Source organism: Callospermophilus lateralis, chromosome 7, assembly GCF_048772815.1.
Source record: "Callospermophilus lateralis isolate mCalLat2 chromosome 7, mCalLat2.hap1, whole genome shotgun sequence".
Taxonomy (NCBI): Eukaryota; Metazoa; Chordata; class Mammalia; order Rodentia; family Sciuridae; genus Callospermophilus; species Callospermophilus lateralis.
In genome coordinates, this window is record NC_135311.1 from 130,865,715 (window position 1) to 130,880,520 (window position 14,806).

Sequence of the window (14,806 nt, forward strand, 5' to 3'; positions counted from 1 at the left end):
CCCATAGCCTTTGCACGATATTACAAGAAATCTAGAGATGGTTTAAAGTTTACAGTGGGATGTGTGTAGGTTCTAAGAAAATACCACACCCTTTTATATAAGGACTTGAGCGCCTGTGGATTGGGGCATCTGAGGGGTCCTGAAACCCATCCCCCAGGACACTGAGTCGTGATTGGACAGTCTTCCCACAGGGAGGGACCCTGGTGGCCCAGCCCACCACTGCAGTGGAGGTAGAAGTCACCCCTGAGTTTGCCAGTCAATCCTGACATCAGGCTCCCCTCAGTCGTCACCCGCTCTGCCAGATGACTGCGGCTCCGCGTCATCCCACCCCGCTAACTAAGGGGGCTGGGGACGTGGCTCAGAGGCAGAGCGCTTGCCTAGCCTGCCCGAGGCTCTGGGTTCCCTTCCAATGCTGCCAAAAAATGTCTCCACCGTGGGAAAGCAGCCCCTGGTGTGCAAGATGTGGGCCGCTGGCTCCTTTTGCTCTGCACGTGGTCACCAGGGCCACCCAGGCTGAGAAGCGATGGCTTCTGCGGCTCTGCAGGCAGTGCCGGGCTTTACCCCTGGGAGCTGGCAGAAAGCCACAGAGGTGGCAGCTCAGGGTGCCCAGCTGACTCCACTTCCACAAGGAAGCCACAGGAAGGAAACAACTGAGGGTTTGGGCGCGTGGGTTTCCGCTCTGTGCCAGTCACACTAAGTGCAGTGGACCCAATAGGCACAGCAGGAATGAGCTCTGGCTCCACTCAGCAACGGTGAGGGCCACCTTACTGTCACCATTGTACACAGCAGGAGACAGAGGCGCAGGGCCATGGGGCGTTAGACCCAGGCAGCTGCTGTTTCGCCCAGCACTCTCAGAACACCGGCCCTCGGGCCACAGGCTTCCCAGGGGACCTCTTAATGGACCCCGCAGCCCCTGGGAAGCAGCCGCTGTGAAATCCAAACCCATCTCTAATGTGTGATAATAAAACTGCTTGGAATCAGTTAAAGTGTGGGACGTGCTTAGCACAGTAGCTGGAGTGAGAAGCCCTCACTAAATATTAACCTTTTTTTTATCACTTATCATCACTGTCATGTGCTATCACTCCGCATTGAGTTGTTGTCCAAACTCCAGCTTCAGTGCAGAGTTCCCACATAATGACCGCTCTGTCCCGCCCTCCGCCTCCCCTCTGGCTCCCCGGCGGCCTCTGAGCACCCGAGGGCTGAATGTCCAACCAAGAGATGGGACATCTGGCACCCAAGCACTAACAAGGGCCGTTTTGGGGGACACCCATTCACCCCTGAGACTTTCCTTTTGCCAGATTGTATAGGGTCTACATTTTGAGTCTCAGCGAGTCTAGCTACTGCTTCAAAGTCGAGCACTCCCTTGTGAAGTGGTTCTTCTGAACAAAACTGGTTTCCACCCGTCCCAGAGGGAGGTGGAATCCGCTGTCAGAGTCGGGAGAGAGGAAGGGAGGCGGAGACGGTGGAGTCTGGGGTGCTGTTTTGTACTCATCGAGGTCCATCTGTTGAATGGTATTTTTTGTGCTTCTCTTGCTATTATTATTATTTTTTTTTTGTCTTTTCATTATTCAAATTGCAAACCTATTAGGATGGATCTGTTGGGTAAGTGTGTACCCCTATGTACGCTGAGATTCCCCAGTTGGGTCTTACAAGGTTTTCAGCTTTTTAAAACCGCCGATGGGCCCAGGGCGACTCTGGTTCTTACTCCGTATGGCACTGACCTACCCGCCACTGACGCGGCTGAGGGGTGGGCGCGGTGGGAGGTCCCAAGGGATCCTGGGCACTGGTGGCCCAGAAGCCCAACCTCTTCTCTCCCAGGACGGCTGAGGCATCCCGGAAGAAGAGAGAAAACCGGAGGAAATGGAAGCGTTACCTTCTGATAGGCCTGGCCACCGTAGGAGGCGGGACCCTGATCGGTAAGGTCCACTGGAGAGGCACCAGAGACGTGCTGGGCGCCGAGTGGGGTGGCCGCAGTGTCTGCTGGCAAGCGGCCCCAGCGGTCATGCCCACCTTGGCCTCCCCGGCTGCGTTCCTTGCAGGTGTGACCGGCGGTCTGGCTGCCCCCCTTGTTGCTGCTGGAGCTGCGACGATCATCGGCAGCGCTGGGGCGGCAGCGCTGGGCTCAGCAGCTGGCATCGCCGTCATGACCTCTCTGTTCGGTGCAGCGGGAGCTGGCCTGACGGGTGAGTGAGGTTCGCTGGGACAGCAGTTGGGAAGGATTTCTTCCCAGTGTGGCCCCAGGGATGGCTCCTGGGGAGGCAGGGGCAGCCTGGGTTTGTCATTCTGGGCCCGGCCCTGCCCACACCTACAGCAGGCTTCAGAGAGAACTGGCCCAGGGAGAGAGGGAACTCGGCATGGACCAGGGTGAGGCCAGGTTTGACAAGATGGTGTCCCCCCTCACTGAGACACACGGGCTCCCTCATGTTCAGAGAGGACACAGCCGCCCTTCCTGTACCTGCCTCACCTGCGTCGATGGCCCTCGGTCACACAGATCCCCACCCAGGTCCCCAAGTGAGCGTCACTCCCTGCTGACAGTCACTCTCACCAAGTGTGCCTGAAGAGGTGGACGACAAAACCAGGACCGGGCAGGAGCAGGGTAAACCCTCGGTGCCCGCTGTGTGACACAGACAGCCCCTCTGACCAACAACCCAGTCCCACTCACCTCCATTTGGTCTTCAGGATACAAGATGAAGAAGCGGGTGGGAGCCATTGAGGAGTTCACCTTCCTGCCCCTGACCGAGGGCAGGCAGCTGCACATCACCATCGCCATCACTGGGTGGCTCGCGTCCGGCAAATACCGTAAGGACCAGGACTGGAGGAGGACTGGGGTTGGGGGGGGGGAGCGCAGGTGGTAGTGGAGCTGGGCCTGCAGCTGCCGGCCAGACCTGGGCTAGGTTCTTACCTGCATGGGTCTCTAGGGGGTGGGTAAGGAGAGCTCCATTTTTGCAGAGGAGGAAACTGAGGCCCAGAGAGGTGAAGTAACTTTGTCCCACATCCTTCCACCCACCCATCCATCACCCATCATCCACCCATCACCCACCTATCATCCATCCAGCAGCATTCCAGAGTATCCACCCACCCACTGAGCGACCACTTTCCCACCACTGACCATCCACCCATCCATCTATTCACCCACCAGCAGTATTTATAAAGTATCGTAATGACCACGTACCATGAGCAAAGCCAGGCCCTAGGAATTCAGTGGTGGGTGGCCAGTCACGGCCTCTGTTCCTGCAGAACACATAAGACCAGGTGATTATTGGGAAACTTTATGGGTGGTACAATAGGGGAAGTATGAGGTGCTTTGGGGATAGGTCCTTGGAAGAAGTGACATTTAAGCTAAGAGCTGGCTGGGGTTAGCTGGGTAAAGAAAGAAACAAAAACTATACACCAAGCACAGCATACGCAAGGGCCCAGTGGTACAAAGAGATCCAAAAGGAACACAGGATGGCTGCCATGGGGGCCAGCAGGCAGGAGTGTGATGGGGCCACACCATGAAGGAACCTGAATTTGTCCTTGAGCAAGTAGAAGGTGGTCAAGGGTTTCAGTCACCTGGGGAGAGGTCAGTATGACTTGGCCATTGACTTCAAGCAAGTTATTTGACTTCCCCTGACTTCACTTGTCAAAGGAAGCAAATTCCTGTCTTTTAGGGTTGCTACTAAGATTAGGCTGAGCTAGATAACGTGCAGCTGGTTTCTAGGGGGCGTTCCACAGACATCTGCATCTGGATGTGCGTCCATTGGCTGCCTGGCTCCCCTTTGCAGTTGTCCAGCTGGAGGCTTGGCAGCGAGTCCTCTGTTAGAGAGAGGACAGGGGAGCCCGGGACCCCCAGCCTCACCTACACGCACACCCAGGCACAGCTGAGATCCCCAGGTTCCCAGGCCTCTGAGATCCCAGTGGGGACAGCCACAGCTCTCCTAGACAACATGGAAGAAAGCAAGTGAGGAATCATTTAGAGGTGTTGGAGGCCCCGGCTTACGACCTGTGACCTCTAGACCCATCCCCGCCGAGGGTCTCCCACATTGCCTGGGCACCGGGCTCCTGCCTGCCCTGAGTCAGGCATTGCACCTGCAGAGTAGGACCAGGATGTATGTGACGTCATGTCGTCCCGCTCTGCTCAGGGAGGAGGGGGCTGTTCTTATCTCGATCTGTGGGAAGAGGAAGCCTAGAGGGGGTATGTGGCAGGGGCAGTGTTAGAACCCAGTTCTGCCGACCGCCGTTCAGGGTTTCCCTTCACCTGTTTTTCACTCTGCGGCAGGAAGGAGGGAACACGAACAAGTGTCAAGTAAAGGGAGTTTACAACTCTGACCAGGATGGAAAGCAGGTCTGGGCTTTATTTTACCGACCTGACCCCAGGCCAAAGGTCAAGTTCACTTTTGGGGAAGAAAAGCATCTTTGCTGTTGTCTTCTAGTTGTTCGAGTGCAGTGTGGCGATTGTACAAAATATGACCGAGTTAGACAAAGTTCAGGGAGGAGAAAATGAACAGCTTCTCTGTCTTCCCGAAGCCTTAGTGCTCTCTCAGACCTGCTTGGACGCGGGATGAGAGTAATTGGGCTTCCCCCTGCTCACGTCTTTAGTAATCATAATTGCATATCATAACAATAATAGCTTTGTAGCTGACCACCAGCCACGAACCAGGCACTGACCACCTTATCCAAGCCCCAGAGGCAAGCATCACCACAATCCCATTTTATAGTGGAGGAGACTCATAAAAGCCACCAGGGCCACCCAGCTAGTCAGGAAGGGGCAGGATTCCCCCACTTCATGTCACTCCTCAGCCCGTGTTCTTGGCCACAGGGCATCACTATCAGGACTGCACTTCACAGTTTATATAAAACAGCCCACGCAGCCTCTCCTGTGATCCTGTGGACATCGGCAAGAGTCAGACGATACGATTCCACCCCTACAGACGTAGAAATGGGGTTGTGGCTCATGCGAGGCCCTGGGTCTGATCCTCAGGACCACATAAAATAAATAAAGTAAAGGTATTGTGTCCAACTACAACTAGAAAACATATTTAGGGGAGAAAAAAAGAAAAGAAACCCAAGTTCCAAAGGGCATCGCACCTCACTGTGAGTCACAAGGGCAGACAGCCGCGGTGCTGAGGCAGAGCCCGGGCCAGCAGCACATCAAGGCCCGGCTCTCCTGGCTGCACCTGCCACCTGTCACTGCCTGTCACTGTATCCTTAACTAGAAGCCATCTTAACTAGAGGTGCAGAGCTGAGGCAGGATCCCTGCAGATGGGAGATGTCCCAGTGTAGCAGCCTGCGAGGGACAGCGAGGCCTCCGGGCCGGGCAAGCAGAGGCTCACGTCCAGGCCTGAAGGTCTGTGACTCAGGCTCCGTCTGCCTTCTTCCTTCCTGTTTCCTGTCGGCGATGACTTGGCTTAGAGAGCCTGGCGTGGACCATGTGGCAGGAGAGGCCGCCCCGACCGTAGGATGTGACTTGAGACGGTCATGAGCACTTACTGCGGGGAAGGTGGCGGGAGCCGGGAAGGGGCCAGGAAGGCTGCCCGGTGGCGGCTGGGCTCTGCAGGGCCAGAGACAGCAAGCTAGGGGGCCCACGCCAGACCCGGGAGCTGAAGGCGAGTTTGAGGTGGGGTTGGGAGGAGGCCCCGTGGGCCGCAGGGGGAGCAGATCAGGTGCCCCTCTGTGGCGGGGCAGGAGGAAGGGAGACCAGCCGTCCTGGTGGTGCCCCGTGCTTGACACAGGCCACCAGGCCCCGCTGCCTCCTCGCCCTCCCACGACTGTCTTCCATTTCTAATTCTCAGGAAAGGAAATCAAGGCCCAGAAAAATGGGACTCCCCAGCCAAGCTGGGCCCAAGCCCCTCTTCCCCAGTCTCCAGCTACTTGTTTGTTGAACAAGATGGCGCACCGGACACACAGACACCTGCTGGTCCCACTGTTGGAAGCTCAGTGTGGAACTAATTCCCCAGGGTGGGATAAAATGACGCTTGACATGGACAGCAGACACTTCCTCCTTACAACCACCCTGGGAAGGGACATAACTAGTATCTATCTCCTCACTTCACAGTGAGCAAAGTGAGGCTCAAGGTCAGAGAGTGATATTCCCAAGGTCACCTACCCACTAGTGTGTGCAGGCGTTGAACGCGCTCCTGGGGCTGCCTCACAGGGCGGCTCAGTGCCTCTCTGCTCAGCTAACGGTGGCCAGGATGGGCCTCCTGTCTGCCCCACGGGGGTGAGCGGTCCCTGGTCACTGCCCATCTGGTTTAGTGGATCGGGTGGGGCATCCGCTAGCGAGACAGGAGAGACGCCACCTACCTGTGTTGTCCCCAGGTACCTTCAGCGCCCCCTGGGCGGCCCTGGCTCGAAGCCAGGAGCAGTACTGTTTGGCCTGGGAGGCCAAGTACCTGATGGAGCTGGGCAATGCCCTGGAGACCATCCTCAGCGGTCTTGCCAACATGGTGGCCCAGGAGGCCCTCAAGTACACTGTGCTGTCTGGTGAGTTCCCCCTCCACCAGCCATGGCAAGGCACCGTGGTACCGTGTCCCTGCCTGCCAGCCGCCCCCAGGTGCTGGAGGTGAAGGCTGCCTTCCTGTATGTGAGGAATTCATGGTCTTTATGGGAAGAGACAGGGCAGCAGCCACCACAGAATGTGCCTGACCAGTAAAGACGTGTGACCACCACATGACGAGCCCCCCAGAACTCCACGGCCCCAAATAGAAATCATAGCTTATTACAGCTCCGGAGTTGTGAGGCTGGGTAGACTCATCTCAGCTGGGCCTGCTCCTGTGTCTGTAGAGTAGTCACTGTCCACTGGCCGACACTGGCCTCGCCTATGGGCATCTTGGCTGTGCCCCAGGTGTCTTTCCTCGTCCTAGCCCATGCCCATGCCATCAGGGGATGTGCAAGAAAGGCCACCCCAGCCGGGTACGGTGGCTCATGCCTGTCATCCCAGTGGCTCAGGAGACTGAGACAGGAGGATCGTGAGTTCAAAGCCAGCCTCAACAACTTAGCAAGGCCCTAAGCAACTCAGGGAGACCCTGTCTCTAAATAAAATACAAAAAAAAAGGGTTGGGGATGCCGCTCAGTGGTTAAGTGCCCCTGGTTCAGTCCCCAGTACCAAATAAATAAATAAGTTAAAGACTGCCCCACTCTGGAGTCCAGTTCAAGCCAACACCCACTAACATCTCTTTGGCCAGAGCAATGGCTGCCCCTGCAGGTGGGGAGGGAGGAGTTTTGCAGAGGGGAGAGGCACTGTAGAGAGACCAACCGGAGGATTCAGGGTGCAGTGACAGATTGAGGCCACCTTTGGAATCTCACACACGAGATGTGCTCGGGCAGCAGAGTCCATGTGTCAGAAATGCTTAAGGCTGGAATTTTTCCTTTGCTCCTTAGCATTTGGCAGCACTGGGGAAACCTGTAGGTTCCAGCTGGGCCCCGCAGGCTCTCCCTCCAGCACCCAGGGCCAATCCTTCCCTAGAAAGACCCCCGGCTTCATCACTGCTATCCTCCCCACCCCCAGGTATTGTGGCTGCCTTGACCTGGCCGGCCTCACTCCTCAGTGTCGCCAACGTCATCGACAACCCCTGGGGGGTGTGTCTCCACCGATCGGCCGAGGTTGGCAAGCATCTGGCCCACATCCTGCTCTCCCGGCAGCAGGTACCCTGGCAGGGGCTGTGGGTGGGGGAAAAATGGGAGGTGGGGTGGCTTGTATACAGATGTCAGCTCTGGCAACAAGTCTTCTTGGAGGTAGCCTTAGGGCTTTGGGGGCATAGGTGGTCTTTGTTGACCCACCAGCTCAAGTCATAAAAGTGTCCTAGTATGGAGCAGAATTGTGGACCGTGCGTCTCTTATAGGTAATCAGGTGAGGACTGACTACTACCGGGGCATCTGCAGCCAGGAGCAGGGACACACACACACACAGAAGCAAAAGAGGCCCCTCTGTATCAGCTGTAATTAGGGAGTTTAGCAATGTGGTTGGGCTCGTTGGGTGATATTTCATTGAAAACCTCTGACTCTGACTCTATTTGCAGTGAAGTTGATCAAGTCCACAAGCCCACGTAGACACTTCTGCTGGCCACCAGTGAAACTCACAGTCCAGTGGCCATAGGCTTCTTCCTAGAATTATCAAGTGATGGTCAGAGGAAATCTTTACTTGTCCAAATACCCTGGGAAATGGTTAGGAAGAGAAATCATTACAGTACATTTAAAATTTGAATCTACTCGGGAGGCTGAGGCAGGAGGATCATGAGTTCAAAGAGTTCAAAGGCAGACCCAGCAAAAGTGAGGCCCTAAGCAATTCAGTGAGACCCTGTCCCTAAGTGAAATACAAAATAGGGCTGGGGATGTGGCTCAGGGGCCGAGTGCCCCCGCGTTTGATCCCCAGTCCACCCCCCACCCCCGCCAAATTTGAATCCAGTAAAGATGTGTTAACCAAGGAAGTTAAACTGTCCCCTTTGAAATAAAATGGAGTAAATGGACACAAGCATTTGAGAAACAGCACGGGGGTGGCCATCTTGTTAGGGTTTGTTTTGGCTGCAAGTGGGTGAAAAACAATGCCAGTGGCTTAAATGAGGTAGTAGTTTATTTTTCCTAGAAAATCCTGGAGAGACCCTGAGATTCTCAGGTGGTGGGCCAGGGAGCAGAGCCCGGGTTCCTTCCACCCGCTCTGGGTTGGCTCATCTCTGCTCTAGCTCATGTGGACCTCCTGGTCCACGATGGCCACATCAGAGCTCCAGCCAGCTGGAGAAAGGAGGAGCTAGTGGAGGAGCACGGGCCTTCCAGCATGCAGCTGAGGCCTCGCTGGCCAGAGCCCAGCCACGGGACCACACCAAGCCGCCACCGAGGCCGGGAAATGGTCTTTATTCTGAGTGGCAATGAAGCCAGCTGAAACTCAGTTACTGTGGACGCAGGGGAGGGGGAGTTGGAGAGATGCCTAGGGGTTCCTGTCACTGTGCTTACGTGGCCTGAGAAACTGAGAGCTCCATCCAATCCCTGAGTCTTTGTACAAAAACAAACAAACAAATAAAACACCAAAAGTCCTTTGGCAGCTTTGACTGCAATGCAAAAACCAAAGCAGCATCGGTGACACGAGAGGGAAGTTTATTCTCTGCCACGTGACAGTCTCGTCTCAGTGGCCAAGGCAGGATGTATTCATTTCCTATTATTATGACAGACCCCCCCAAACTGACTGGCTTCACCCAAATGTAGTGTCTTCTGCAAATTTATTATCTCACAGCTCTGGAGAGCAAAGGCCAATGTATCCACAGAGCTGCACCCCAGGGAGGCTCCCGGGTGGCACCTACCTGGGCCTCTGTTGGCTAGTGGCACCTCCCCCACCCTCAAACCCAGCAGGCGTGTGACATCTTAGAGCTCCTGTCTCTTCTTCTGCTCCCGTGGTCTCATTGCCTTCTGTCCAAGTGACACATTCTGCCTCCCTGTGTGAGGACACCCGCGATGACCTCGGCCACCCAGACCATCGAGGATCAGGATCCTTAAGCTGATCACAGCTGCAGAGTCCCTCTTCCACTGAAGGGGGTGTCCCCAGGTGGCAGGGATGGGGATGTGTCTCCCACATGGCGACTTCACAGTGTAGGGACCCCGGGCTCCTTGGGTCTCCTGGCCGCTCTCCCGGAGCACCCGGCTCCTCTCTGTGGTCTGGGAAGGATCCCCCAGCCTCGCACCCCCTTCCAGACCTCACAGAAAAAAAAAAAAAAGAAAAGCAGAAGTCAGAGCCGCCCCTCATCTCCAGTTCCTAGGCCAGCCCAGCTACACGGGAGGCAGGGAAACTTGGTCTCTGGCTGGGTGGCTGTGGCCCGGGAAAACTCCGCTCCAGGACCGAAGAACAGAGGGGAGAAGGGATATTCAGAGACAAGGCAGTTTTTGCTACAAAGCTCCTGCGGGTTTCAAATACTATTTAATGGAGGTTTTCCTGTGGTGGTGAATCGACCAGGGCATAGAGCAGGTGCTGGGAGGACAAGGAATCGTGGGGAAGCCGGGCGGGCCTCTGGAGCTCCCCTGCCCCCTCCCTCCCTGTGATCGTACCCAAGTTCCCCGGACAGCTTTATTTTTCTTTAGAGACTTTCCAAAATAACTTGCCTTTCCTACAGGTGTGTGAGCCCCAAGAATCCTCTTTGATCTGACTTGCTTCCTAATCCTGTCATTTGAAGCCAGTGCTTTGTGTCCCGCCTTCCTATCTAGCAATGAAGCAGCCGTCTCTCCTGCGTCTCTCTTTGCTTTTTACCCATCTCACCTGGGTGCCTTCTGCCTGACCTCCCCAGCCTCAGAGGGACCCCTCAGAGGGTCTCACTGCATCATTGCTACAGGCAGAGGAGTCCAGGGAAGGAGCCCTGGTCATTGACCGGTCGTGTCTCCCGAAGAAGAAGAGACGGTGGCTGATAATGGCTTGAGATGACAGGGAATGAATCCCGCCAGAGGCTCCCCGCTGGCAGGGACACTCTTGCCTAATCAAGGGGCAACTCTGCGTGAAGACCTCACAGCTCGGGGACCCTGAATGGCACAGGGGAGACTCATTCAAGGAGAAGCAGACACTAAGGCTGCCCTGGCGCTGTGCTAGAACCGGCTGTACCAGACTCCGGTGCCCTTCCTTTCTCCCCAGGGCCAGCGACCTGTCACCTTGATTGGGTTCAGCCTGGGAGCCAGAGTTATCTACTTCTGTCTGCAAGAGATGGCTCGGGAGAAAGGTGAGTCTGGCTCATCGTCACACGCAGAAACCCTTCCCAGGTTGGTCACCCAGGCCAGAGAGGTTCTAGTATTCCTAGTTCTCAGGAATACTAGTTAATAGTTTAAACATATGGGGAAGTAGTTTCGCCATTTGTCAAATGATTCATTGTTTCTGCACATAAACTGGAGGGGGTGGATGGTGGACAGTCCTGTGGTGACATGGATCCTTCTGTTCGGAAGCACGTTGGCAGGACGCGTTCCTTCCGTGGGCGCTAGAGGAGGATCCCTCCTGGTCTCTTGTGGCCTCCGGCCCCCAGTATTCGGTGGTGTTCCTCACTCAGGTCTCTGCCTTTGTCTTTCCATGGTGTCTCCTTCCCTCTCTCCCTTGTAAGGACAGTGTCATTGGCTTGAGGGCCACGAGACTCCAGGACGACCTCCTCTCAAGACTTCTAACTTAGTTACACCTGCAAAGACCCTTCTTCCAGAAAAAGGTCCCGTTCGCATGTTCTGGGTGGACGAACCTCCCTCACCATCCACCCACACAGACCCCTGTGGAGGGGGCTCCCACCCATGTCCTCCTTCCTGTGTCAAGGCAGCGAGAACCCTGAGGGCCCTGCAGCTGGCCTCAGGTGGCTGAGGGCTCCAGGACAGAATGCTGGCTTTGGTCACATCTGTCAGCAGAGGCTGCGGGAGGCCGGTGGCTGGGGAGTGAGCCCCAGAGCTCGGAGCACTTGTGGCCCACCGCCCCTGGGGTGTGGGCTGTCCTTCCTCCTCGCAGCAGCAAGACTCTTAAGAGGAGCAGAAGAACTGAGAGGGGACAGAGGAGCAAGAGGGGGCCGGGGAGACAGGGCCCAGGCCTACCCAGGCCTTCACGGGATGCCTCTCTGGCCTCCGTTTCCCTTCTTGTAGACTCAGTGACCCCCCGAGGGTTTTTCTGAGAAGCAAGTGATGTGCCCCAATCCTCAAGCCTTTGATTGACCAGAGAGATGTCATGACATCAGTGCGCAGCTTTAGCCTGCCAAAGTCACAGCCAGCCCCGTCCTTGACATCCTGAGCAGGCAGTACAATTGCTGCTCCACTTCCCACAAGCAGGGGCCAGGGGACGGGAGGCCTGCGGTTGGCTGGACTGAAGAAGCCTTAGCCAGGTGTTCGTCTCCTTGTTTTCATTCCCAGAGGGCGGGCAGCGGCCTGGAGCTCGGGGGCATGGCTCAGGGGCATGGCTCACTCTCGCTGTTTAAGTTTGACAAAACATGCCCCCAGTGCTAAGGGGGACTGGACAGGTGCTCTTTTCCTGGCTACAAGGCAGGGTGGACATGCCGTGCTCGGCGTTGACAGTAGAAGGGCCACACTGCTGGGTCTGTGCTCTGCCCTGGTGCCTTCAGCCACCCTGCTCCCCTCCCCCACCCCCTCCAAGCTTTCCGCAGCCTCCTGCTTCCCTGGTTTTCTTCATGCCTGGGAAAACAACCGGCACCACTGTCCTACTCCCATGAGCTTTGGGTAGCCTGGGACCAGCATGCAGCAGGCCTAGGGAGCCAGCCTGGGCCGTGCTCACCAGGAAGATCCAGGCTGGGGTCAGAGGTCAGCAAAAACCAGCAAGGAAGCAGGGTGAACTTGGGTAAAGGTAGAGGACATTGGGCCTTCCCTTTCCGTAGACATCCCTCCCTGTCCCAGGCATCACCAGGGGTACAGTACTGAGTCAATAAACCATCTTCTACCTTCCTCCCCACTCCACCTGCTACAAGGAATCCATTGGGACACTGACCTGCTGGGGGGAACCTGCCACAGACCCACAGTGTCTCCCCGTTCCCAGCTCTTTTCCACTTCCATAAATGGCTCTTTTGAAGTGACAACCTCACCATTGACCCCGACTGCACAGTGCCATTTTACATTTCTACTACTCTGTGCAGATGAGGACTGCAATGTCAGAATCTCTCAGGGGAAATGGGAGGCAGGACTTCTCAACAGGAGAACATAGAATCCTCTATGCCATAAAGACATGTGGTTTTGTAAAGAAGCAGGGTGGGTGTCTCAGTCAGTTCTTGCTGTAGTAACACTGCATAACAAAGAACCCCATAACTCAGAAGGGTGCAGATCACACTCAGGATCTACCCGTGGGCTGTGTGCGGTTGATCTGAGATGGCCTCTGTAAGGCTGGCAGGCTTGGCTCCAGGCTCAGTTCTGGGGAGGTTAAAGGGCAGCGGCTACCCAGGGAGTGCTCTGTTCATGGCAGAAGTGTGCCAGAGCCAAGCCAACTGGGTGTGCAAACTTAAGACCTCTGCTTGTATCACATTCACTAACGTCTCTTCTTCACTGCTATAAAGCCACCTCTCCAAACCCAGTGGCTTAAACCAGCCGTGCCCGGGACCCTCGCGATTTCCTGGGGAGTCAAGCAGTTCCCTTTTCTCCCTCAGCCTCACCCCTGTGGTGGCCGTCAGAGCTGGAACCCCTTGTGTGTCCAGCCATCTTTGCTTGCTCCTCCCTGCCCTCTAAATCCACTCCTCCCAGGGAGGCCTTTGAAAAGCTGCCATCCACTGACCTGTTGTCATTTTGCTCCCTTCCTGGTCACCTGTCTCCAACCCATCCACAAACCACCTGCCCAGTTCGTTACTTGGAAAGACGGGGGTCTTGGGAACAGAGACGGGGGTCTTGGGAACAGAGACAGGGGGTCTTGGGAACAGAGACGGGGGTCTTGAGAACAGAGACAGGGGGTCTTGGGAACAGAGACGGGGGTCTTGGGAACAGAGACAGGGGGTCTTGGGAACAGAGCAGAGACAGGGGGTCTTGGGAACAGAGACGGGGGTCTTGGGAACAGAGACTGTTCCTCACTGAGAGGCAGCCGTGCAGCTCTGCCTTCAGCTACATCAATCACGGGCTGCCCTCAGATGCCACGGGAAGCCAGGCCCCCGTTCCCCTAAGGAGCAAGTTGAATGAATGACATTGGCCACTTGGCCATGGTCGGTGGAAGTGAAGCTGCCCTTCAGCTGCCTCCAGAGTGTCTGGAAGCTTGCGAGAGGGAAGAGGCAGGCAGGTGGCCTCGTGGTGACAAGGTGGGGTAGCACGACACTGGGATGGTGGGCTCCCAGAGCAGCTTTCCCCTGGCATCTTTGAACTGCCCCCCCCCCCAGCTCTTCCCTGCCCACCATGAAGAATTTGGGCTTCTGAATTAGATAGACTGGGGTTTTTCTCCAGTTTTATCTTTGACGAGCTGTGGGACCCTGGGTGCGTCTGTGGGGAACTGAGGGGTCCGAGATCCCCAGAGCCAAGCCTGTGGGCACGGCCTCCCCGGCAGTCCCCTGGGGGCTGGCACCAAGGAGGCTGCTGGGGACTAGAGCAGAACCTTTCGCACTGAACTGCTTGAACCCACCCAGAAGCAGAGTGAATGGGAACATGGACACACACCTACTCACACTCACAAACATACACTCGCACACTCGGGCCTGGCCCTGTGCCAGGCAGTGGCAGGACAGAAGCAAGATGTGGGTGTCTGTGGTCCTCAGATGATGGGACTCACAGCTCCTCCCCACCTAGAAGCCACCGGCATTGCTGCTGCCAGTGTGCAGGCCCTGGAGTTGGGAATCTGGTTTCAGTTCCAAACCCAGCACTAGGCCGGTCTGTGACCTCCTGAGCACCAGCTGTCTTGTTTGAGGCACAGAACCTAACCGTGTCTACACTGAGGTGGGGAATGGGTTACGTTGTCTGTGATGGTGTCAGCGTTCATCACTGTGACAAAACACCTGAGATAATCAGCCTCTAGGAGGAAGGATTTACCTTGGCTCACAGGGTGGGACGTGCCAGCCCACGGCCGGTTGGCCTGTTGTTTGGGGGTCTGTGGCGAGACAGCACATCATGGTGGGAGTGTGTGGCCAGAGCAAAGAGAAAGAGGAAGAGACCCAGGTCCCAGATCTCCTCTAAGGCCACACCCCCTCCCAATAACCTAACTTTCTCCAATTAGGTCCCGCCTTTTAAAGGTTCCACCACCTCCCAATAGCGCCAGAGGCTAGAGACCAAGCCTCCCAACACTTGAGCCTTTGGGAGACACTTATCCCAATCATAGCAGTGAGAGTGGAAAGTGGGCACGTAATGGCACGTACTGTGCATTCCTATTATGTCAGGAACCGTCCAAAGCGTCTTAAACGGGGGCTGGCACATGGGTAAGCCC

General features: G+C 56.1%; 1 protein-coding gene across 2 annotated transcripts in view; it reads left to right on the plus strand.

Moving 5' to 3' along the window:
- Positions 1-14,806, plus strand: part of Tmco4 (transmembrane and coiled-coil domains 4) — a 73,299-nt gene that overhangs the window by 36,392 nt on the left and 22,101 nt on the right. For both annotated transcript variants that reach the window (XM_076863285.2, XM_076863286.2), the window contains exons 7-12: positions 1,819-1,916; positions 2,040-2,183; positions 2,680-2,799; positions 6,298-6,462; positions 7,487-7,623; positions 10,583-10,667. In XM_076863285.2, the coding sequence (XP_076719400.2) occupies positions 1,819-1,916; positions 2,040-2,183; positions 2,680-2,799; positions 6,298-6,462; positions 7,487-7,623; positions 10,583-10,667 (749 nt within the window). The remainder of the gene's footprint in view (positions 1-1,818; positions 1,917-2,039; positions 2,184-2,679; positions 2,800-6,297; positions 6,463-7,486; positions 7,624-10,582; positions 10,668-14,806) is intronic.